The following is a 22,392-nucleotide window of genomic DNA, read 5'->3' as shown; positions in this document are numbered from 1 at the left end:
AGCTTAAAAAATATGGCAAGTTTGATCTGAAATCTGTAGCTGGCGTGGAACCTCTCCCTGCTTCAAGATTCATGAGCAAGATCCCAGGGTTAGTGGTGCGTTCGCTCGAGATCATCAAATACCTGACATTCGTCAGTTAGATATTCCGTATAAAAAAAAGCTCCCGTGAGGCCCACTCAGAACAAAGGGCCCTGAAAGGCCCATAAACGAAGGGAAGCCGAAAACAAAACACATCGACGTTCTTCCTACCGAGATCAGTCAGCATGCATACGACACGTCAGGGCATCTTCTTAGCCGTCAGATCAGCAAAACGCACGGCTGAGATCACCGCAGGGACGCGTCCAGACGTCCCACGACGATCGGAGTCGGAGACCGCCTCCGATTCATCCTGCAGCACGCACGCTATGCCGCTATATATACTACGAACGACGGCAAAGCAAAACAGATCAATCAAATCTTTATCTTTATCTTTATCTTTACCTCTTTATCTTTATCTTTACCTCTTTACCTACTAATATATATATATATATATATATATATATATATATATATATATATATATATATATATATATATATATATAATATTAATAAATAAACCAGCAATCGCTTCTGGTCGTACGTCGTTTGCGTTTTTTAAAAAAGTCCTTCCGTTTCTGAGAATTTGACCCGCAATCCTATTTCTAAGTGGGTAACGTTTCGCTTTTTGTAAAGAAAAAAAAAAGACCCAAACACACACGGGCTCGGGCTCGCACTCGCCTCCTCTCCCTGTCGCCCAGAAGTCTTCGCCGCCGCCGCCACCACCCACGCCGACCGCTTCCGGCGAGCTCCGGCACCGCGCAACATGTACCCGAGCTCCCCACAGTCCGCGCCTCCCTCCCCTCCGGCTATATTCTCCGCTCCCGGCATCTATCGCCCGCTCGCAGCCCCGCCCCCATGGCTAGGGTTTCGAGCAGGGCTTCGCCGGTGCATCTCCCGCTCGCCGTCTTCTCCCACCATGCCGGCCTCCCTTCTCTAGGCACCCTCCCACCGTTCGGCACCCCCGCACTGGGCATTCCTTTCTCTCCCCCTCACGGCTCCTCCCGTCGCCGAACTGGAGCACCAGCCGCTCCTCCTCCACCTCCCCGATTTGGGGCAGCAACGCCACGAGCTAACACCCCTGCGTGGGCTTGCTCAATCTGGGGCAAACGCGCCAGTTCCGGCATGGCGAGAGGAGGAAGGTGAGACGGGAGGCCAAGGCAACGGCGAGATCCACGTCGAGCTGCCATTGCCATGGCCATGACCTGATCCACGAAGAGGTTAAATGGGGTCGGCTGCTCCCTAAAGGACGACGAAGCTCTCCAAGGGTGGGCCTTCTCTTTTCCCCGAGAATGATGTACCTGTGGCATGATTGCTCTTCATGTGTACGTGCTTGCTGTATTTACCTGCATCTGATGGTTCTTCCAATGTGCGTGTTTGAGAAATACACCTGCAGGTAATGGTTCTTCATGCTATGTGCCTGGTTCTTGTGTTGCTTCCAGGGCATAGAACTTCCTGCAATGATTCCTTGTGTGCTTTTTTTCTGAGTTCCTTAGCTTCTTTTGGTGGATTAGCTACTGTATAAAATAAAACAAGCAAGCAGTTCATATGGGTTGATTAGCTGATGCATGTGTTGTGTATAAATGGATAATTGAGATGGGTGTGATTTATTCATGGGATGTAGTCTGATTTCTAAGAAAAGGGTTTCTTGGTTGAGAATAATGGAATTTGAGATGTACTGCTATGTGTTTGCTCTCCATCTTGGACCTTCTAAGCTGCACCTGGTAAAGTGTTGATAGGTTTGATGTAAGTATTTTGGACCTAACACATTTTTATCAATTGTTTCAGATTGACCCGGCGAAATACAAGAGCATCTCATCTGGATTTAGCGTTCTGCTAAAGGAGCAAGGAGCTAGGGTTTTTTTCAGGGGATGGGTGCCTACCTTGCTTGGTTACAGTGCTCAGGGGGCTTGCAAGTTTGGGTTCTACAAGTTCTTTAAGAAGACCTACTCAGATATGGTTGGGCCTGAGAATGCCGTGAAGTACATGACCCTATAATTTACCTTGTAGGGTCAGCTTCTGCTGAGGTAATTTCTGATATCGCTCTATGCCCCTTTGAAACTGTCAAGGTCCATGTGCAGACACAACCTGGATTTGCTTGTGGGTTGAGTGATGGGCTTCCCAAGTTCATCAAATCTGAGGGTGCTGCTGGGTAAGTAAATCTCCAGCCATCTTAACAACTTCATGATTTGCTTTACTTACCCTTATCCTATGCGCTCTAACTTATTGGTTAATAATGCCAGGCTTTACAAGGGAATTGTTCCTCTCTAGGGTCGGCAGATTCCTTACAAGTGCTTTCTCTCATCATTCTGTTATAGTCTTCTAATTTGAATTGTCACTACTATGGTTGTTTCACAAATGTGGCCTGCTTTGGAACCAAATGCTCTAAAGCTGGTCTCCTGTTTCATCTAATCGGCCTGTTTGTTTTTCTTTGATACCAATTGGTGATGTTTAGTTACCTTTTCTTCTCCTATATGAGCAAACTACTATCCTATTGATGGCCAACCATGCTGATACTATTCTATATTCGTTTTACCATTTCTATTTGTTGCCTAGCTTACGGACATTATTCATCGACTCCTTAGAGTCATTCTCTCCACAGTTATTCACTTTTCTTGCCAAAAGTAAATATGTTAGCCAGACATGAGATTACTGTATGTATGTCCATCCACACTTGCGCTGCAGCAGAAGAGAACAACTTAGCATATATGACCCACACAATAATAAAGAGTAAAGAAAAGGATTAGATATTTTTATATAGTATAAATAATAAAGAAGCGTGACCCCAGACTGTTAAATATGTGATATATATATCCAAAGGAGAGTGAAGATAGCTTTTTTGTTGTGCTGCCAACTGGGTTAACAAATTCAGTTTATGTTATTGTTCTGTACAACAATACCTTGCTAAACGATGGACGTCCTCAGCGAAGAAAACCATGTCCATGACCCTCTAAAGAAGAAAGAACACAAGCCATAAGAAACAAATGCACTTTCATATACTTAGTAGAAGTCGACTCCAAGTGAAAATGAGGAGTGCATAGCCGGTTACCATCTAAAGATATTGGCATCAGAAATCCTCAAACACCTCCTTGAACAGTTAAATTGCAGGGCAAGTTTACATAGACTATTTTGTAAATTAAAATTACTGAATATGAGCACACGAGCAAACAACCAGACAGTAACGGCCTAATGGGCAGTGATTATTCATGAGTGTCATCCCATAGAATGTTCAAATTCACTAAAATAAGCCAATTCAGCCCTTACAGTCTAGCAGAACATCTCTCACAGATTTTGCCACTGATTCGTGAGTGGGGAGGATATAGATGCCAGGCGGGATATGGCGAGATACAATGCCGATGTCTAACGACACCAGTGGGTCGAGCGACACGGGCTTCTGTCCAGCGACGCCAAGAAAGAAGCGGTAATGATGGGCGCCGACCAGTCTACGCGTATTATTGTCTTACGGTCCAATTTTGTGTTTTTCATATCAACATGATTGTTTTACCGTCAATTTTCTGAATATTGTTAGTGACTAACTATTTCCTAATTTTGTTTATTTAGGTTGGAGAAGATATGTAAGGCTAATGTTTGAGCAGAAGGAGAGTGAAAAGATGCAAGAGTGATACACCCAAGCAATTGATTTGAGTCAAACCTGGTTTGTTGTACATGATTCCACCGTATTTGTCCGCACAAATACTTCTTGATATTTACTCATGATAGTTTTTCTCCATAGTTCGGTGTCTACATTTTTATTCTCCTAATATAGTCATATTGTCCATATAAGTGCAGATTTTATTTTGAGTTCTTCCTTGGTGCAACTCTGAAGCGAAATCTTCCTGGGTGTATCATGCACCTCTGTCTTGCCGTTCTATATTCTCAAGTCTGAACTGCAGATTCTCAAAGGTTTCGGACGCCACTTTGACCTACGACAAATATTTGGACTATTTAATTTAGTGACACTGATCATAGCTGCCCGTAGGTTTTATTCATTCACCAGCTTTGGCTTTTGGTGTACACGGTACACCGTGAGGCAAGTAGGTTGACATGTTCATTTGTTATCATGAGTGTCGTGTTTACTCTTGCAGTTCAGTTAATAAGCTTAAGCTAAAGATCTGATTGTACTGTCTAGAGGTGGAATGGCTAAGCTCTCTTTATAATCCTTTTACTGAATTTCTTGCAAATGGCACACTAAAGGGCATGAAGTTATTAGGTGTGTGGATATCAGTCCACTACGTTCTTATGTCCATGGATCCGCGAAATGTTGACGCTTTATTGGCTTTGGTCACAAATTTTTTTGGTGTACATGCTTTCATCTTGAATATGTCTAGCTCTAAAGTAATACTACTTCCCAAGTAGTTCACTGAAGTAATTGGATGTTCTTCCACTGTTATGTATCTAGCGGAAAAAATGTTGTTTTGATATCATTGTTTTTCTCCTAATACAGTCATATTATCCATACAGTTCATACAGCCATATCATTGTTTTTCTCCCAAGTAGTTTGTACTTTGCCCAATTGATTTCACTAGATCCCCTGTTTGTACAGTATGGATGAAAAACCTTGCAATTATTTCACTAGATCGATTGATGATAGCTTGCTGTTGCTGATGAAACCGAAGAAAATGTATCTATCCCGGGCCAGTTGCCAACCAAACCAACATTATCTCAGTTACCGGTTCAAAGATGTCTCAAACCACGCACAAACATTTCAGTTGATACATACACCATAAGTTTGGTTGTCCGCTCTTTTAGATGCCCAGAAGCATGATTCTCGAGATCATTGCTCACTGAACATAAGACCAAATGTTCCAATTTATTTTATTGCTTAAAGAAGAATTGGTGTTCTGTTGTGTTATCCTGTGACACTATATGGCATCGGGTTGTTTGCTTCTATCAATGGGCACTGTTATTAGTGTTTCTGTTAGATTATTGTCTAGCTTAATGATCTGTTCAACCAACAGGTATGAAAGTTGTTGGTGTGGTGACCGCCATAGGGCCCGGGCTGACTGGCAGGAACATTGGGGATGTTGTGGCGTACGCAGGCAAGCCGATGGGCTCTTATGCCAAAGAACAGATTATTTCAGCCAATGTTGGTTCCCATCACGCCTTTGATTGATCACACAGCGGCTGCTATCGTGCTGAAGGGGATGACTGTCCATATGCTGGTTCACCACATATTTAAGGTACATTTTGTCTTGCTCCTGCTGTGTGACATACTGACCTGCTGCACATCCGCGTGAAGCACATCCACCCGCTGCCGGAGGCGTCCCGTGCCCACGCTGACTTCAAGGCCCGGAAGACGCCGGGCTGACCCAATAGAACTAAGCACCGTCATCTTTTTTGGGTAGGAGAAGAAGGCATAAATAGGGGACTCGGCGAAGAATGTACAATGCTTGTCAATATGTTCGCATCTGAACATTGAATCCTCTGTCTCTCTGTTTCTCCTGGTTATGTTGGATTCAGTATGAATGAGTGTGTTTGTTGGTTATGAGTTGGATTGTGGTCTTGCTGTGCACATCATTGTTTGAAGCATGACGAGTTGTAAAGACCAACATTTTTCAATATAGTGACCTAGCAGGACAATTATTTCCCTCAGTTTGTATATTTTTTATATTCATGTCAAGTTATACACTAGACTAATTATAACAACATGTCAAGCTTATAAGGCATGGCGAGTTCATGTCAAGCACCTACAACTTGGTCGTCAACAAGTCGATAACATCACATGCTTGGTTTTAGAAATTAAAGTAACAAGCGCAAACACCAATCCACTGGTGCACCACAAGGCGGCATCAGCGTTGCCGGGTGAGAGGCTGTGGTGGATCGTTGCTAGGAATTGGTTTGGTTGTGTCAGGTGTGTGCGTGCAGCAAGCCTCTCTGGCCACCTACCCCGGCATTGGGGTTAGACGGAAGATGGGTAATTAAACAAAGATATATGTGAAATTGTAAAATCAAGTGATTTTCTTGCATTGTAAAGTCATTTTGTTTCATCCGTTGCAACGCACGGGCACGTTTACTAGTCAAATCAAACCAAGCAAAACGAATCAGTCGAGATGGCTCGTGCGCCGATGTGGATGTTCGCTATGCTCGTAGCGGCATTGCTTCTCGTGACGCCAGCCGCCTCCGCTGCGCCCACGGGAGGCGACACGGGCACCGTGATCGGCATCGACCTCGGCACCACCTACTCGTGCGTCGGCGTCTACCGGAACGGCCGCGTCGAGATCATCGCCAACGACCAGGGCAACCGGATCACCCCCTCCTGGGTCGCCTTCGCCGACGGCGGCGAGCGGCTCATCGGCGAGGCCGCCAAGAACCAGGCGGCCGCCAACCCGGAGCGCACCATCTACGACACCAAGCGCCTCATCGGCCGGGACTTCGACGACGCCGTCGTGCAGCGGGACATCAAGCTGCTGGCCTACTCCGTCGTCGACCGCAAGGGCAAGCCGCACATTCAGGTGCGGGTCAAGGACGGCGACGTGCGCGTCTTCAGCCCCGAGGAGGTCAGCGCCATGGTGCTCTCCAAGATGAAGGAGACCGCCGAGGCCTACCTCGGCGAGAAGGTCACGCACGCCGTGGTCACCGTGCCGGCCTACTTCAACGACGCGCAGCGCCAGGCCACCAAGGATGCCGGCGTCATCGCCGGGCTCAACGTCCTCCGCATCGTCAACGAGCCCACCGCTGCAGCGATCGCCTACGGCATCGACGAGAAGGGGCCCGAGAAGAACGTCCTGGTGTTCGACCTTGGCGGCGGCACCTTTGATGTCAGCGTGCTGTCCATCGACAATGGCGTGTTCGAGGTCCTGGCCACCAACGGCGACACTCACCTCGGCGGCGAGGACTTCGACCAGCGCTTGATGGACTACTTCATCAAACTGATCAAGCGGAAGCACGGCAGGGACATCAGCGGCGACCTGCGCGCGCTGGGGAAACTGCGCCGGGAGTGCGAGCGCGCCAAGCGTGCGCTCAGCAACCAGCACCAGGTGCGCGTTGAGATCGAATCGCTCTTCGACGGTGTCGACTTCTCGGAGCCGCTCAGCAGGGCACGGTTCGAGGAGCTCAACAGCGACCTTTTCCGGAAGACGATGGTGCCGGTGAAGAAGGCCATGGCGGACGCTGGGCTCAGCAAGGCTGACATCGACGAGATCGTGCTCGTCGGCGGCAGCACCAGGATTCCCAAGGTGCAGCAGCTCCTCAAGGACTACTTCAACGGCAAGGAGCCCAACAAGGGGGTCAATCCGGACGAGGCCGTCGCGTACGGCGCCGCCGTGCAGGCCAGCATCGTGAGCGGACACGTCGACGAAAACACCAAGAAAATGATCCTGATCGATGTCGCGCCGCTTACACTAGGCCTGGAGACGGTCGGCGGTGTGATGACGAAGCTGATCCCGAGGAACACGGTGGTGCCGACAAAGAAGACACAGGTGTTCACGACGTACCAGGACAAGCAGACCACCGTGTCCATCAAGGTGTACGAGGGCGAGAGGAGCATGACCAAGGACAACAGGCTCCTCGGCAAGTTTGATCTCTCTGGAATCCCACCAGCTCCGAGGGGCGCACCGCAGATCGAGGTGACGTTCGAGGTGGACGTGAACGGCATCCTGCACGTGAAGGCGGCGGACAAGGGCACCGGCAAGTCGGAGAAGATCACCATCACCAACGAGGGCGGCCGGCATAGCCAGGAGGAGATTGACCGGATGGTGCGCGAGGCAGAGGAGTTCATGGAGGAGGATCGCAAGGTCAAGGAGCGGGTCGACGCCCGGAACAAGCTCGAGACATACGTGTACGACATTAAGAACACGCTCGACGGCAAGATGGCCGACGCCATGGAAGGAGATGAAAAGGAGAAGGTCCAGGATGCAGTGAGGGAGGTGAACGAGTGGCTCGACGACAACCCGGAGGCGGAGAAGGAGGACTACGATGAGAAGCTCCGGGAGCTTGAAGACGTGTGCAACCCTGTCATCTCGGCGCTCTACCAGAGGTCTGGAGGTGCACCGGATGATAACAACACCGGAGAGGACGATCATGATGAACTCTAGGCATGGGCAGCTTGCTAGATTTTTTATTTGTATTTATTTTTTGCGAGGGAGCTTGCTAGATCTTTTGTATTACTATAATTTTATTTTTATCTGTTTTGCATCCTGTAATATATTTTTTTCGAGAAACTTCCTGTAATATAAACTTGTGATGTAATTAATCCTCTTTTATAGCTTAGTAATCACTAGTTCAATGTAATTTTCCCCAATCTCTTTGTTTCAATGAGTCACTGGAAAGCAGGTATAACTCTAGCAAATCTCTAGATTTGTGTGTACTTGCTCACTATCCAAATTCTCGTCAAAACTTACGTTTTGCCCTGAATTTGTAGTGACCGCCCCCGCAAAAAAAAAAAAGAATTTGTAGTGACCAAAGTACTCATCTTGTGAGAGTTGACTTTTCGAGCATTTATCTCAAAAAATTTCACATGGTGGGCTTAGATTGGACACTTGCAGACTATCGCCCCTCCAAACAAGCATATAGGTTAGAAGGCTTAAGCATTGATTTTATGGTTGCTGAGGTGGTTCCAGATAGCATGATATTGAACTGGGACGCGGTTTTTTCCGTTCGTGTTTCATGCGCAGCGAAAATCCACACCGTTATTTGATGCATATATGGATCAGTGTTGCATGCAAGAGAAGGACGTGGTGGATCCACTTAGACGTTGAGCCCACAGGCTAGTATGTTGCATGTCAGTTTTTTCCTGCGCATGTCATGCGCTCTTTTCCCTTCCATGCTCACTTTTAAGTGACGGGCCAGCTCCTTAATTTAAATCGTCATGCATAACTGACGCTGCTAATTACTGTGGGGGTGAACAGAATAATACTGTAGTATAAATTTTATCATATGCATAAGGATTTTTATCTGGTATGCATAACTAACCACTAATCACAAGTATAAATAGTCATAAGAACTCTAGGAAGGATGTGTTTGAACTTTTGCATGAAAATCAGAAGAACTTTTGAAAAAACCAGTAAAAAACTAAAGTTCTTTGAGTTTTGAATATAAAGTTCAAAGAAGAGTTAATAAAGTTCTCTGGCTATTTTTCAACAATTATGAGATATGCCAAAGTTTTTCAAAAGTTCTTCTGTTTTTCATGGCAAAGTTCAGAGACCAATTTAATAAAGTTTTGTTCTCTTCGAAATTATTTAAAGAACGTTCTTCTAAACCAATTTAAACAACAAGATATTTGATTTTTGTGGCATTTAAATTCTGTTTGTGTGCTGGTCTATAGCCACCATCAAAGGTAATAAGGGGAATTACTCATGTAATTGGGCTGGAGATTAATGCTGGACATGCAAGAATCTACTCCCTCCGTTCCAAAATAGATGACTCAGCTTTGTACTAGTTTTAGTACAAAGTTAGTACAAAGTTGAGTCATCTATTTTAGAACGAAGGGAGTAGCACCTATCCGCACCTACTACCTGGCATGCATGCGAAAGAGAAGGACACGGTTGCAGATGCCAATGTCAGCTTTCTCACATGCATCTTTCGATCATGAGCAGTTTTGGGCGGTGGAGATTGGCGCTGTGGATGGAACGCGAATGTAAATGGCTTTATCGGACGGAAAGTACGCAAATTCCTAATATGGGCTCTCACACTTTTCCATCCTTAGCATTTTTTGTGTACAAAACGTGTGATGCTGATGTTTACCTTGCATGATCAAGTAAAACAAGTGACAATACCATACAGCTCATGCAGTTTTCAGCACCATCTTTCTTACCATTTTCTCTTGCATAGAGATCCACCCGAAAGTGACCAACTAATGGTTTCTTAAATGTCACAACAACTTTTGGCACCCAAAGTAACTTTTTCTATGGACACTTCAGTATGACTTCTTGAAAATGTTCAAACTACACCGGAAATTATGGATTGTGTAAACTCGCTCGGTCTCTCCCGTGGTTTGTTATCAAATTCTTGATGAAATTATAGTTTAAGTGCAGTATGCACTTTTGAATATACTGGTGCAACCATGAATGTTCCATTCCAGTGCAACCCAACCAAGTCTATAAATTCTGGATCCGGCGACACTTTACAAAATCAGCCGTTGAGATTTTTGGCTGGCTTCTTCTTACCATAACATTAGTCTTCCAAGATATATATATAACAACAAAAGCTCACAAGTATAAAACAAATGAGCAACAACTAATTTGATGACGCTTTCCGTCGCTAGTGCTTTTATATATGATGCTCTTAATGCCCTTGCAAGTAACAAGCGTCGATCTTATGTTACACCAGGAGTGGAGATATTACAGTTTGAGAAACATACACAACTGTGCAACACTACGAACACACATGCATCTTTGTTCCATGTTCTCAATTCCTCCTCTCCTGCCGCCACCACGGCGAGTGGTGGTCGTTGGGGCCGGAGCCCGGGTAGTCCTCCAGCTCCATCTCCATCTCCATCCTCCTGCTGACAGCACCGCAGTCGACCTCTCCCGCTACGACAGCCTGGGGTGAACATAACAAAAAAAATCAGGCCAATTACAGTTTGCACAGTATGGTCCGAAACTGCCACTAGCTTCTTGCATGAACACAAATAGCTAGAATACTATCATCACCTGACCATCTGCTCCACTGGAAGTTGGGATTGCCTCGGTCTTCTGCAGCTGCTCCCTCGGGGCCGCTGATGCATATGGGAGTAAAATCTCTCAGTCAGGCAGAACAATATGACAAAATCTCTAGATGGCATGAGACGATTACCAGCTGAGAATGAAATCGCAGCCCTTGAAGCATGGATGAGGCAGCAGAAGCCGAGCAGAGACACCACTGCCAGGTGCAGCACAGGCAACCTCTCCATCTGTCTCCTCTTAAGCATTTCTTCAAGTGTTCCTACTCTTCTTCTTCTGCACCCATGAGGAGGGCTCATGTAGAGGGCCTGAACAGCAAGCTATTTTATAGCACAGTTAAAAGTTGTCATGGAGCAAGGAGCCACCCACAGATTGAGGCCTCTGAAGCATCCTCCACAACCTTAGTTAGTTGCTATATAAGTAGTTCATCACCTTTTCCAAGTGCTTCATTAGCTCACATGATGAGCTTTTTATGACTGGAAAGGAGGTGGCTAGCATTTCGTAGGCATGCGTGCTGTTTCTTGAAAACTCGGCGAATTGCTAAGGCAAGCACGCGAAAAGGGGCGAACAAAAAGGAATGATACGGCCAGGAATAGGTAAAAGTAAAGCAGAAAGTTAGGGCTCAATGCAATTTCTTGCATATAGGATGGTGACATGGTGCAAATGATTCTGAAGATTTTTCTTCCAATCCGGTACCAGATGTTCTTATCCTGATCGATGCAGCCAGTGCGGGCTTCAGACTTCAAGTAAACTAAAGTTGGACCCTTTATTTTGAGCTCATGAGTGGCTTCAGCACTTAGGTAGATAGTTTGTGAGCCTCCACTAAGCTGAATTAACTTATCTGATCAAATAAAATTGCACTCAAAAGCTCATCAAGTTGGTTTTGCCCAGTTGAACCTCGACACCTAGCAGAGGACATCCTAACGTCAAAGTTTGTCTCTAGTCTGACATGATGAACACTACATGCAAGAAATGGCAAAGAATGTCAGACACTCGCCGGATTATTCGTCTAAGTTATATACAGAACTGAGGACTCAAGCGGCCTTGCTCAGTTTTTCTGCTAGCCGTGAAGCTGTGTTTATTTAGAGAAGAATTTCCAGATCTCCCTCTCGGGGGGCTCGGCGATGAGGTGCACACCGAAGGCCCCCTCCTCATCGACCAATGCTCTGAGCTGCCGCACCGCACTGCTGGAGCCGATGTAATTCTTTTTCACCGCTAGGTACATCACTCCATATGAAGGCACTGAAAGGGCAAGAACAGCAGAGTGAATTAAGGTCATGGTTAAGCAGGTTCAGTTTCAAGGTAGATAGCGAATCCGCATAATGCCCCCCAGGAAAGTACTCACTGCCTTTATTAGGCATCTCATCGCAAGAAAGTATCTTCCCAACAAAATGACACGGAGAATAGCATTAAAAATTTACGAACTTTTTTGATGAGCGAATATAGGTTTTGAAGAGAGCTTGCAGAGTAGGGGATCTCATTCACTAACACTATATCTTATCCACCCTCATCTCCTGTGCAGGCCTCGTTTCCCCTCTCCCATGCACGGCTGCCTGACAGTTTTGTTGATCGTCTTGACGAGGTTTCGTGGCAGATATTGTTCCCATCCTGGCTGCTGCAACCATCCAAAAAGTCATCTTCACAGAACCCTAGTCCTACTCCTGACAATGCATCCACCTCATCCTCTTGTATCACCGACAGGACCGTGTGAAGCTCATCCCAGTCCCCAGCATAGAAATGGATGTCCTGAGGCAAATGTTGCCATGATGGAGTAAGAGGGCTTCCCTGTTGGTGACTCTGTTTGTATCGAGCTTGCTCGAGATTTGCGAACACATTGGGGATTGCTCTGTGTCTTATTATTTCGGCACTGGGATTCTGAAAATGCAGTGTCGAAGCTCCCTAAAAATTGTTTGGAAGGAGGATATTAGAAACACAAGCAGATTGTTTGTGTTTTTCTTAAAAGGAAAGGATATTCATTGCAAGCATCAGCCAAACAGAGTACAGATACTATTTTTTTGCATGGAAACAATGAACAGTAATATACTCCCTCTGTAAAGAAATATAAGATCGTTTAGATCACTATAAACCATGGTAAATGATGTGGGAGACTGATGGTAAGTGAAATCTGAGGTTACTTCGTTAAAGTAATTAAGAGAAAACATGGATATAGCTGCTGTACCTTCAGGCAAGAAAGTATCCCAGGAAGCCCATATCCACAGCCCAGCTGCATCAGTCAGAAAAATATATAACTGAAACAGTTTGCCAAAAGAACCATGTAATCATCAAAGATTCAAAGGAACGCCCATACACGTGTTTGGGAGGACCTAAAGAACAGACCCAAGACCAAAGAAGTAGGTTCGACGCAAGAGCCTTTTACTCAAATAACATGTGTTTCACAGTCTTTTGTACTCCCTCCGTATCAAAATATAAGACGTTTTTTACACAATCATAGTGTCAAAAAATGTCTTATATTAAATTACAGAGATAGTACAAAAGATCAGTTCAAGAAAGGACACTAATAAACAATCATGCATATGAGCATAGCATTATCAGAAATTTACATAGACCGAAGCTAGAGTAGTACCTCTAAAACACGTTTGTTTCTGAATGTCAATAGCCCATCACATATCTCATTTTTCAAAACATTAACTAGCTCAAGTGAACTCTCACAGCATTTCAAGGGCCCTAGTGTAAAAGATCACTAAATCCGGACCTTCACCTTTCCAAGTAGTAAGTACAATGATATAACTGGTGGGGCTATTACTATTAGCTTCACCTTTTGGAGTTGCAAGATCTGATCTAGATAGTCCGACAATATCAACAATACTGAACTTGCCCCAAAACAAGTTTCAAAACAGGGAATCACAAATTAGTCAGGGGCCAAAGGTAAGGATATGGAGCAATTCCTATCTTATCCAAACTCCAGAGGAAACACAAACTAGTACCAATTATATGCCTACCAAATAAATAGCCACTATGATTAAATCATAAGTCCATAATAAATCCTTGCACGGTTCAACGGCAATGAACCAAAATAAGCTGGAACAAGTAGCAAGTACAGGAAAAAGTAATCGATCACCTTGAATATATTCATGCCATGCATCTCAATATTGTCGGCCGCATACTTGTATGGACGAACATTCTGCATACCGATGCAAACAATGCCAGCTTAGTCAGCAGATAACGAAATGCAAATGCCCTTCCCGTCAGGAAATGGTCTGAACAGGCAGGACTTGTAACATTGCCATGAACAACAATTGGAAACAAGCAACCTGTGATGGGACGGTCTCGACGGCAGGCGCGACTGGTCCCTCTCGGGCACGATGTCGATGCAGTGAGCTGTGGCCTCGTCATGAGACAGTAAGCCGGCGAGGCACTGGGAGAGCATCGGCGGCGACCGCATTGCCTTGCTTATGGTCAGTCTGAGACAGTAAAATCACAAATTAGGTTGAAAGCAATAGTGCATCACACATCAGCAGTGCCCAATTATTATCTCATCTAAAAAGACATTAACAGTGGCCTAAATAGACGGGAGAACAGAGTAACTAGGCCGCGCCCAATCCCCATTTCATGAATCAAGAAAACATAACCAAGCAACAGCAAGTGCTAGCATCGGAAGACAAGATCAAAAGGAAGGGGGGAAGGTTTTACCTGCGTCAACCGACGCAAGATCTGCCCCCCGGCGGAAAACCCGCAAATCTCGCCGGACGCCGGTGTCGGAGAGGAGAGAAAATGAATCCAAGGAAGGAGGCAGTCGGCTCATCCGGAAACGGAGGAAGAAAGATGTTCGCGCGTGTGAAATTGATGCAGAAATGGACGAGAATCCGAGTCCGAGCGCTGTGTTCGTCTCCGTTCTCTGACAGTCTGATTCACTCGGGCGCTGGCGGGCGAGTTCGTCTCCGTTAATCTCCAGAATGCCACTGCTGTTTTTTTTTTTTTGGAGAATCGAATGCCACTGCTGTCTGATGGGACAAGGCCTCTAGCATGACCGTGGGGCCTAGACGGGCCGTCGCTGCTCGTCCCGGCCGGGTTCCACACATGCCGGCTGTACGGGCCACGCAAGCAGTGGCGCGCGCTCGCGGGCTCCGAGACCAGCGGCCGACCGCGCAGACCGGTGGCTACCCCCTTCCCTCCTCCCTCCCTCCTTCCCTTCCACCCCGCGCGTGCGTGTGCGTGGAACGCGCGAACGGAGCCGAGGCAGGGGGCGCGCGCTGAGGCGGAGGCGGAGGCAGGGGTAAACACCCAGCGGCGTCCGTCTGGCCGTGCGACGGCGCCATGGGTGGCTGCTACTCTGTCATCGCGGCCTCCAGGCTGCTGGCCCGGAGGCGCGCCGCCGCCGCCATCATGCCCGTGGCCAGCGCCGACGACTGCCCCCCCGACGGCGACGCCAACAGCAGCAGCTGCTGCAGGAAGAAGCGCAGGTCCACCAAGTGGAGACGGAGCGCGCCGATCCTGGGCGACGACGACCAGTGCGCGCCCGGCGGGGAGGGCTTCGCCAAGCGGTACCGGCTGGGCGCGGAGCTGGGGCGCGGGGAGTTCGGGGTGACGCGCCGCTGCGAGGACGCGGCCACGGGCGAGGCGCTGGCGTGCAAGACCATCCGCCGCAAGCGGCTGCGCCGCGCCGCCGACGCCGAGGACGTGCGGCGGGAGGTGGAGATCCTGCGGCGCATGTCGGCGCTGGAGGGCGCGGGCGGCGCCGTGGTGCGGCTCCGCGAGGCCTGCGAGGACGCCGAGGGCGTGCACCTGGTGATGGAGCTGTGCGAGGGCGGCGAGCTCTTCGACCGCATCTTCGCCCGGAGCCACTACACGGAGCGCGCCGCCGCCAAGATCGGCCGCACCATCGCGCACGTCGTGCAGCTGTGCCACGACAACGGGGTCATGCACCGGGACCTCAAGCCCGAGAACTTCCTCTTCGCCGGCAAGGAGGAGGACTCGCCGCTCAAGGCCATCGACTTCGGCCTCTCCGTCTACTTCGAGCCCGGGGAGCGCTTAACCGAGGTGGTCGGCAGCGGGATCTACATGGCGCCGGAGGTGCTCATGAGGAGCTACGGCCCGGAGGCCGACGTCTGGAGCGCCGGCGTCATCCTCTACATCCTCCTCTGCGGAGTGCCTCCTTTCTGGGGAGGTGCGTGCCTTTCTTCCTTGCTTCTTTCCACACCTTCTTCAGTATGATGAATGCAGGTCCATTCCTCCTCTGATTCCCAGTGCTCATGTGATTTTATGTCCCGATGAACCGGGCGCAGACACCGATGAGCGCATCGCGGAGTCCATAATCCGGGGTGAAATCAAGTTCGAGAGGGAGCCATGGCCCAAGGTCTCCCAAACTGCAAAGGACCTTGTCAAGAAGATGCTTGATCCGGATCCTGCTACCCGCTTGACAGCAAAGCAAGTCTTTGGTAATGGCCACCTTAATTTGGTGTAGTTTCCAGCTCGCAGACAGGCCAAACAAACACAACATGCACTCACAAATTTGCTACAAGTTCACAGCAAACTTGCTAGAAGTTTGCTACTCCTGCAAATTTGCTTATTTCATGGTATTATTGGGAAACCGGAGGTCTAGCGATGCATGACGAATGGTGTTATGCACTGAACTAAGAGCATTAATTTCTCCTCCTACGAAACAGAGCATCCGTGGCTCAAGAACGCCGACAAGGCTCCGAATGTGTCACTTGGAGAGCTTGTTCGATCCAGGCTTAAGCAATTCTCATCCATGAACAAGTTCAAAAAGAAGGCACTCGGAGTAAGTTGCACGGAACCGGGCCACATTGTTCTTGATTTTTCTTCCAGTGTGATATATTCTTGATGTGAATCATTTTCCAATGATTAATGAAGGTCGTTGCCAAGAATTTACCGGCGGAGGACATCGAGAACTACACTCAGATGTTTCAAATGATAGACAAGGACAAGGACGGTACTTTGACGCTTGAGGAGCTCAAGGAGGGCTTGCGGATAAACGGTCATGCTGTTCCTGAGACAGAGATACAGATGCTGTTAGAAGCTGTGAGTGGCTACTATATGCATTTAGAGGGGTATTTCGGTTATAATAGGATTTGAAAAATAAAGTTAGCAGCGTCATTCTGAACTGGAACTTCATGGGGCATTTCTCACAATTGAGTACTTAGCAGTGGCACATATCTAGCTTTCCCAATCCTGGCACGAGTCTAAATGCAATTGAAACCAAGTATTTATCACGAGCTACATTATGTTCTAACACAGTTTCTTCCTTTTCCAGGGTGACATAGATGGAAATGGCACCTTGGACACTGACGAGTTTGTGACAGTCTTACTTCACATAAAAAAAATGAGTAATGAGGAGTACCTACCTGAAGCTTTCAAATACTTTGACAAAGATGGCAATGGATATATTGAAATGGAGGAATTGATGGAGGCTTTAGGTGATGACGAACTAGGCCCAGATGAGCAAGTGATCAAAGACATTATACGTGACGTTGACACGGATGAGGTCAGTTTAGACTTTAGACAACAAATTAATCAAAAAAAATTGATCACTTAATGCTGTTGTATCTCAAGAAAGTTGACCTTGCTGATTTTGAATGCTGATACTGTAGACACCATTTATCCATATCATATGAGTCCAAGGAAATTTTAAGCTAGCTGGATTGTTTACCCTAAACCCCCATTTTAAATCCTGAAACTGTAGACTGTTTGAGGCTGTTTCCAGTGAAAAGGGCGGCACATACAAAAATTACCTGCTTTCCCCCCTCGTTCTCAGGAAGTGCCAACTAATGTTTGACAAAAGGAAATTACAACACCTTGAAAGAAGCGTAAATCAACAACAATCCCCATAATTTGCTGAAATGCCAGCATTGTTTAGTGTTTACCTAATTCTAGTGTAACGAGAAACCCATGAAGCAATAATAACTTACGTATTGCTGCCATCCATGGGGTTTTCCAGTCCAAGAGTACACAAGCACATTCTTCTATAGGATAACTGACATTTTATATGCATATGCAACAGGATGGTCGCATTAGCTATCAGGAGTTTCAAGTGATGATGAGATCTGGCTCAGACTGGAGGAATGCTTCTCGGCGGTACTCAAGAGCAAATTTCAGCAACCTCAGTCATCAGCTCAACCTCAGTCAAAAGCTGTGCCAATGACTTCTATGGAACAAGACCAATCCAAGCAGCAGCTAACCCACTGAGTGCATCGAATAGAAAGTAAGCATCAGTAGATGACCTAAAACTCAAATCGGATTACTGGGTTTGGAGGACATCAGGATTTAAAGAATAGCTCATAACCCAGTTGCTCGGATGACAGAGTTCCTGAAGCAGAAGCAGAAAACCCAATGACATCGCCCTTTGTACTGAAACCAAAATATTTCACACCTAGGATACATACTAATGTCTTAGGTACGGCCAGATGTAAGGGAAGAAAAGCACTTCCCCAATTTTGACATTTTACTACTGTGTCAAATTTTAAAAGAAGTTGAATCCAATAGAAACGAAAATTTCATGGATCAACATTACGAATTGCCAAAAGGAGCATTCCAATTTCCATCCAGTATACTCTGTGCAATGAACTGATACGCGGCATGCAGAGTTGCCATGAACTCCGGAGAAGTTCAGAAGAAAACTGTTAGTTAAATTAAGACAGATATAAATCAGGGTGACAGCCTCCATTTCGAAACTAAGGTAAATTGTATTGATAGGCTATATAGGCCTCTGTCTAAAAAACATGACAACTGACACGAATTACATTAAGTCACCTTCAAAGCTAGCTGCCAAGGCGTGAAATATCAGTCCTAATTTGGGACCATGTTGCAGACATAAATAATGTCATTATATTGAACCATACCAGCAATTTAGTCGCAAAAAGGTTACCATGATGTTTATTAGAATTACCTGAAAATCTATTTTCTATGGAGAAAGGCGTGAAGTCCACTCTTCCAGGGTCACCAAGAATCATATCTGTTACCATTTCAGCAGTACCTAGCGCCTGAAGTAAAAATGGCAGAAGAAGAATATCATTTTTATTAACTTTTTAAAAAGGGAAATAGCAGTAGAAATTTATCCCAACCACTAAGAATGTGTAAAGCTCATAACTGTATTTAGTCGACCATATCAAGCAACTGTGTGTTGTTGACTTGTTGTTCTATTCAATCAAGGGAGCAAGCTTTCATAGCAAGGGAATGTCTGTTATGTCACTGCAAAGGTCAACAATGTTTTGAGCTACTTGTATTAGCAAGTAAACGACACATTATCTATGTACACGGAGCTTGATCGTGCACAACATGAAAATGCCTTAGGCTTTAGCTTTCTGGTGGTCGAAATTCACCAGAGTCTTCATCTAAGTACAGCCTCATTCTGCGCTCTAGATAGGCGACTTCCAGCTTATGTATATGGAAACTCAAAAAGAAAGCAACGCGCCTGCTGACATATGGTTTACTCTATCTCATTTGGAATATGATGCCCGCATGCAGGGTCATTCAACTGGTCATCTCACAGAACTAGAAATACAAAAAAATGCAACCAGGGTAGCACAGTGCACAATTAATTATATGCAATGAATGGGAACACTCCCAGGAATGGGGGCTGGAATGGGGCTATCTTTGCTGCAACTCCTCTTCTCCAGGAGCATGGAAATGTCATATGCTAAACTGCTTACAAAAATACTAAGCACAAAGAAGGAAAAACATTAACTGGAGCAGGTTTGCCCAATCGACTTACCAAAGCAAGTCCACTTCCTTCATGTCCTGTTGCAATCAAAACATTTGACATATCCGGAACAAATCCAATTACTGGCTTCCCATCAGGCACTGAAACAGATGAGGCATTTCTATCAGATATAGAGTGCAAAGCTAATAACATTGCATTGAATTATCTTTGAGGCACTATTTTGTTGTTCTAAAACCAAAAGGCCTTACTGTAGGGACGGTGCCCAATTCTGATTTCTTTGTCCTCATCAATATCAAGATGAACATTGTTGATGGCAGGAAAGAATTCTCCTGCACGGTCCCATATACTCTTCAGTATGGATTTATCAACCTCCCTTGAAAATCCTTTAAACTCCCTGCTGCTTCCTGTAAAAAAAATATTTGTGATCCGGGATTCATATTTTCTAACATAGTTGGCAAACAAAAAGTTATATAGAAAAGATATTCTTGTATGAATCAAAAAAATATTTACTGAGAAAAAACTTGATCCACTCATCCATAGATTTATTTCAGAAGATCTCCAAAAAGGTCAGCAAAAGGTGGAACAAAGGGATAAGTTTGAACTCTTAGATCACCTAAAACTAAATGCCCTTTTGTATTTAATGTTGCTGTCATTGATATGGATGCGGCGTCATGCTCATCTTTATTGGATGTTGAGGACAAGTGTATGCTATGTGAATTATCGCCCTGATGGTCAACATATCCCAGCTCCATTATGCCATGATTCAGCTTTAGCATGTCAAAATTTTCCAACACAAGCAGATGACCCTGAAATGGATAATGTAAAAATTACACTTTTTATGTTGTGAGATGTTGAAACAATAAGTTCTTAAATAACACGAAGAAAGGACCAGCATGCAAATATTATATTACGGAAGAAATGCTGTCGACAATTTCTCATGGTTTATTTTGAGCTAGCATAAGTATGTTTTCCATAGGATAGTTTTGAGTGCTGGGCGCATGCCTAGTATATGCAAATTTTATTTATAAAGCAGGTATAATCTGGTTTGGTATTAGAACGAAGATGTTAAAATACAAAACAGTGTCACAGAAAGTGCTGCACAACAGAGATTGTTTAAGTTGACTATCTCAAGTAAATATGGAAAGAAAACCATAAAGAGTGGATGTTTTTGTTTCATCCCAGTTTGTTTATACTTACCATGTTAGGGAACAAACTACACTTTTTACTACGAGAATGCCAGGAAAATCAATCAAAATATTTCATATCAAAGGTTAATCAAAGAAATTTGGAATACCACGTACCTTTCGTGGCTTCACAGGAATATCCAGTGAAGAATTTGGTCCTAAGAAACTATGCAATAAGGACCGAGTCCAAGCACCAGAAGCAACTACAGTAGCTTTTCTGCCATATAAGATGTTCTTAGAAGTTTGGACACCTTCAACCCTTCCAGTAACCTCTGATCTGCATAAAGTAAAAGCAACACCATAATACAGAAGAATGGAAATGGCTTCGAAATAAATGAAAAGGCATCCTAACATGGTGATGGATAGCATCATCGTCAAGCTAATTATAGAAGCTACTTTGGTGCAATTCCAGTAGCCTGATAGCTGGTGCTCTTGTTCACGAACAGAAGTAGTCTGAAAAGAAGAGACCTTCATACCTTATCAATGACATGGCAGGATCATTGTAGAGCTCCATATATCTCCCTTTTGGAGTATATGACCTATTGATCTAATAAGAGAAAATGTTAACAGTTAGAGACGTGCAAGGATTCTTCTAACTACACTTATTATAGAAGAATCGAAGTTCTAGAGAAGAAACCTTTTCAATCAAAGACACGGCCTGGAACGCATCGATCTGACGGTCATCAGGTAAGAACATAGCACCACCATCGTTTCCGACACAGAGTGCGGGTTCTAATGCATGCAACGAAGAGGCAGACAAGCACTCCGCATTGATGCCTGCCTGAGACAGAACCTTAGTCTTCTCCTCCAGCGTAGCCAGCTCTTTAGAGGTTCTTCCAACCAATAAGCTTCCTTAACAAAACAAGCATTTCACATTCTGTTCAATCTCTCTCGCCGTGACTGAGAAATAAATAATCTGGGATGTGCATATAGTGAAGATGCAGTAAGACATGCCATCGAAGAAGTAAGTTATTTCAAGTATCATATAGCTGCACATAGCATCAGAAGGGTCGGAGTCCAAAGTAGCCTTATAATTAACTAAGTTAGTGAAATCTACTGGACCAGAGGAGATGCAATTAACCTTTTACTGCCATTTCGAGCTACACTAAATATACTGCTACTGTACTCTGTAGTTATTCTACTGACTAGTATTTGAGGGGGGAGAACTTAATTCGCAATTCGATCACGAGTCAACGACTTATAGACAACCGTCACATGGCTTTACCTGTCCTCATCCATCCGAGGCTCTCACGCGCGCCGCCGGCGCGGAGGCCGTCCATCTCGGCCGCGAGCTCCTCCCACAGCTGCTTGCTCCGCACCGCCAGGTCCCACGTGTCGCTCCCGGGCGTCCGGTGTGACATCCACACGTACCCCTGCCCTGCAGCAGCAGCACCGCCGAACAAAATCAATCAGAACCCTAGGAGATGCATCCAAGCTGACCTCTGGAGGTGATGGTACCTGCGCCGGTGGCGCCGGAGCAGGGGACTGCGGCGTCGGCGACGGCGACGGAGAGCGGGGTGTGGAGGAGGAGGTGGCGGGCGATGGAGAGCCCGACGATCCCGGCGCCCACGACGACCACGTCGTGGTGGGAGGCGGGGGCGTGGGCGGAGGCGGAGGCGCTGGATCGGAGGGCCGGGAGCGGGCGCCGCCGCCGCGGGCCGCGGATGGAGAAGCGGTGGCCGCGCGAGGACCGGGAGGCGGATGGGAATGGCGCGGCGTTGGGGCTCGGAGCGGGGGAGAAGGCGACGGCGTCCATCGGGAGCAGAGACCGGAGGCGATCAGGCGAGGGAACGGCCGAGGTACTGTGGATGTGAGCTCGGGAGGAGGGAGTGGCACCAGGTCAACGGCCTTCATTTTGGGAGTAGTAACGAAGCTGACGTGGCCTGTCTGGCCCC

The 22,392-nt window shown here is 46.3% G+C and overlaps 3 protein-coding genes, 1 long non-coding RNA gene and 1 pseudogene across 5 annotated transcripts; 3 read left to right on the top strand and 2 right to left on the bottom strand.

The window, feature by feature from the left end:
• The first annotated feature begins 731 nt into the window (after positions 1-731).
• LOC123112676 (uncharacterized) lies at positions 732-5,377 on the top strand. The gene is made up of 3 exons (XR_006455638.1): positions 732-1,473; positions 1,866-3,980; positions 5,036-5,377. It is a non-coding gene; the product is annotated as an uncharacterized lncRNA (long non-coding RNA).
• A 750-nt stretch (positions 5,378-6,127) lies between these two features.
• On the top strand, positions 6,128-8,235 carry LOC123116545 (heat shock 70 kDa protein BIP5-like). The gene has a single exon (XM_044537490.1). The coding sequence runs from the start codon at positions 6,128-6,130 to the stop codon at positions 8,108-8,110; it is 1,983 nt and encodes a 660-aa protein (XP_044393425.1). The 3' UTR covers positions 8,111-8,235.
• Positions 8,236-10,197: 1,962 nt separating this feature from the next.
• On the bottom strand, positions 10,198-14,607 carry LOC123112675 (uncharacterized; annotated as a pseudogene).
• A 143-nt stretch (positions 14,608-14,750) lies between these two features.
• On the top strand, positions 14,751-18,167 carry LOC123112673 (calcium-dependent protein kinase 22). Its single transcript, XM_044533732.1, has 6 exons — positions 14,751-15,800; positions 15,919-16,071; positions 16,300-16,415; positions 16,508-16,675; positions 16,908-17,138; positions 17,655-18,167. The coding sequence occupies exons 1-6, from the start codon at positions 14,951-14,953 to the stop codon at positions 17,793-17,795; spliced, it is 1,659 nt and encodes a 552-aa protein (XP_044389667.1). The 5' UTR covers positions 14,751-14,950; the 3' UTR covers positions 17,796-18,167.
• On the bottom strand, positions 16,145-22,338 carry LOC123112674 (glycine oxidase). 2 transcript variants are annotated; one of them, XM_044533733.1, is made up of 10 exons: positions 21,956-22,337; positions 21,723-21,875; positions 21,135-21,349; positions 20,974-21,044; positions 20,615-20,774; positions 19,927-20,119; positions 19,562-19,717; positions 19,365-19,453; positions 18,540-18,633; positions 16,145-16,643 (listed from the first exon to the last, which is right to left on the bottom strand). In XM_044533733.1, exons 1-10 carry the CDS (start codon positions 22,251-22,253, stop codon positions 16,633-16,635), a joined length of 1,440 nt encoding a protein of 479 aa, XP_044389668.1. In that variant the 5' UTR covers positions 22,254-22,337; the 3' UTR covers positions 16,145-16,632. The 2 variants fall into 2 exon arrangements, with proteins under 2 accessions (XP_044389668.1, XP_044389669.1); XM_044533734.1 differs by lacking the exons at positions 16,145-16,643; positions 18,540-18,633 and adding an exon at positions 18,745-18,841 and having other exon boundaries at positions 21,956-22,338.
• Positions 22,339-22,392: the final 54 nt, after the last annotated feature.

Source organism: Triticum aestivum, chromosome 5B (genome assembly GCF_018294505.1).
Source record: "Triticum aestivum cultivar Chinese Spring chromosome 5B, IWGSC CS RefSeq v2.1, whole genome shotgun sequence".
NCBI lineage: Eukaryota > Viridiplantae > Streptophyta > Magnoliopsida > Poales > Poaceae > Triticum > Triticum aestivum.
This window is presented reverse-complemented; position numbering and strand designations above follow the sequence as displayed.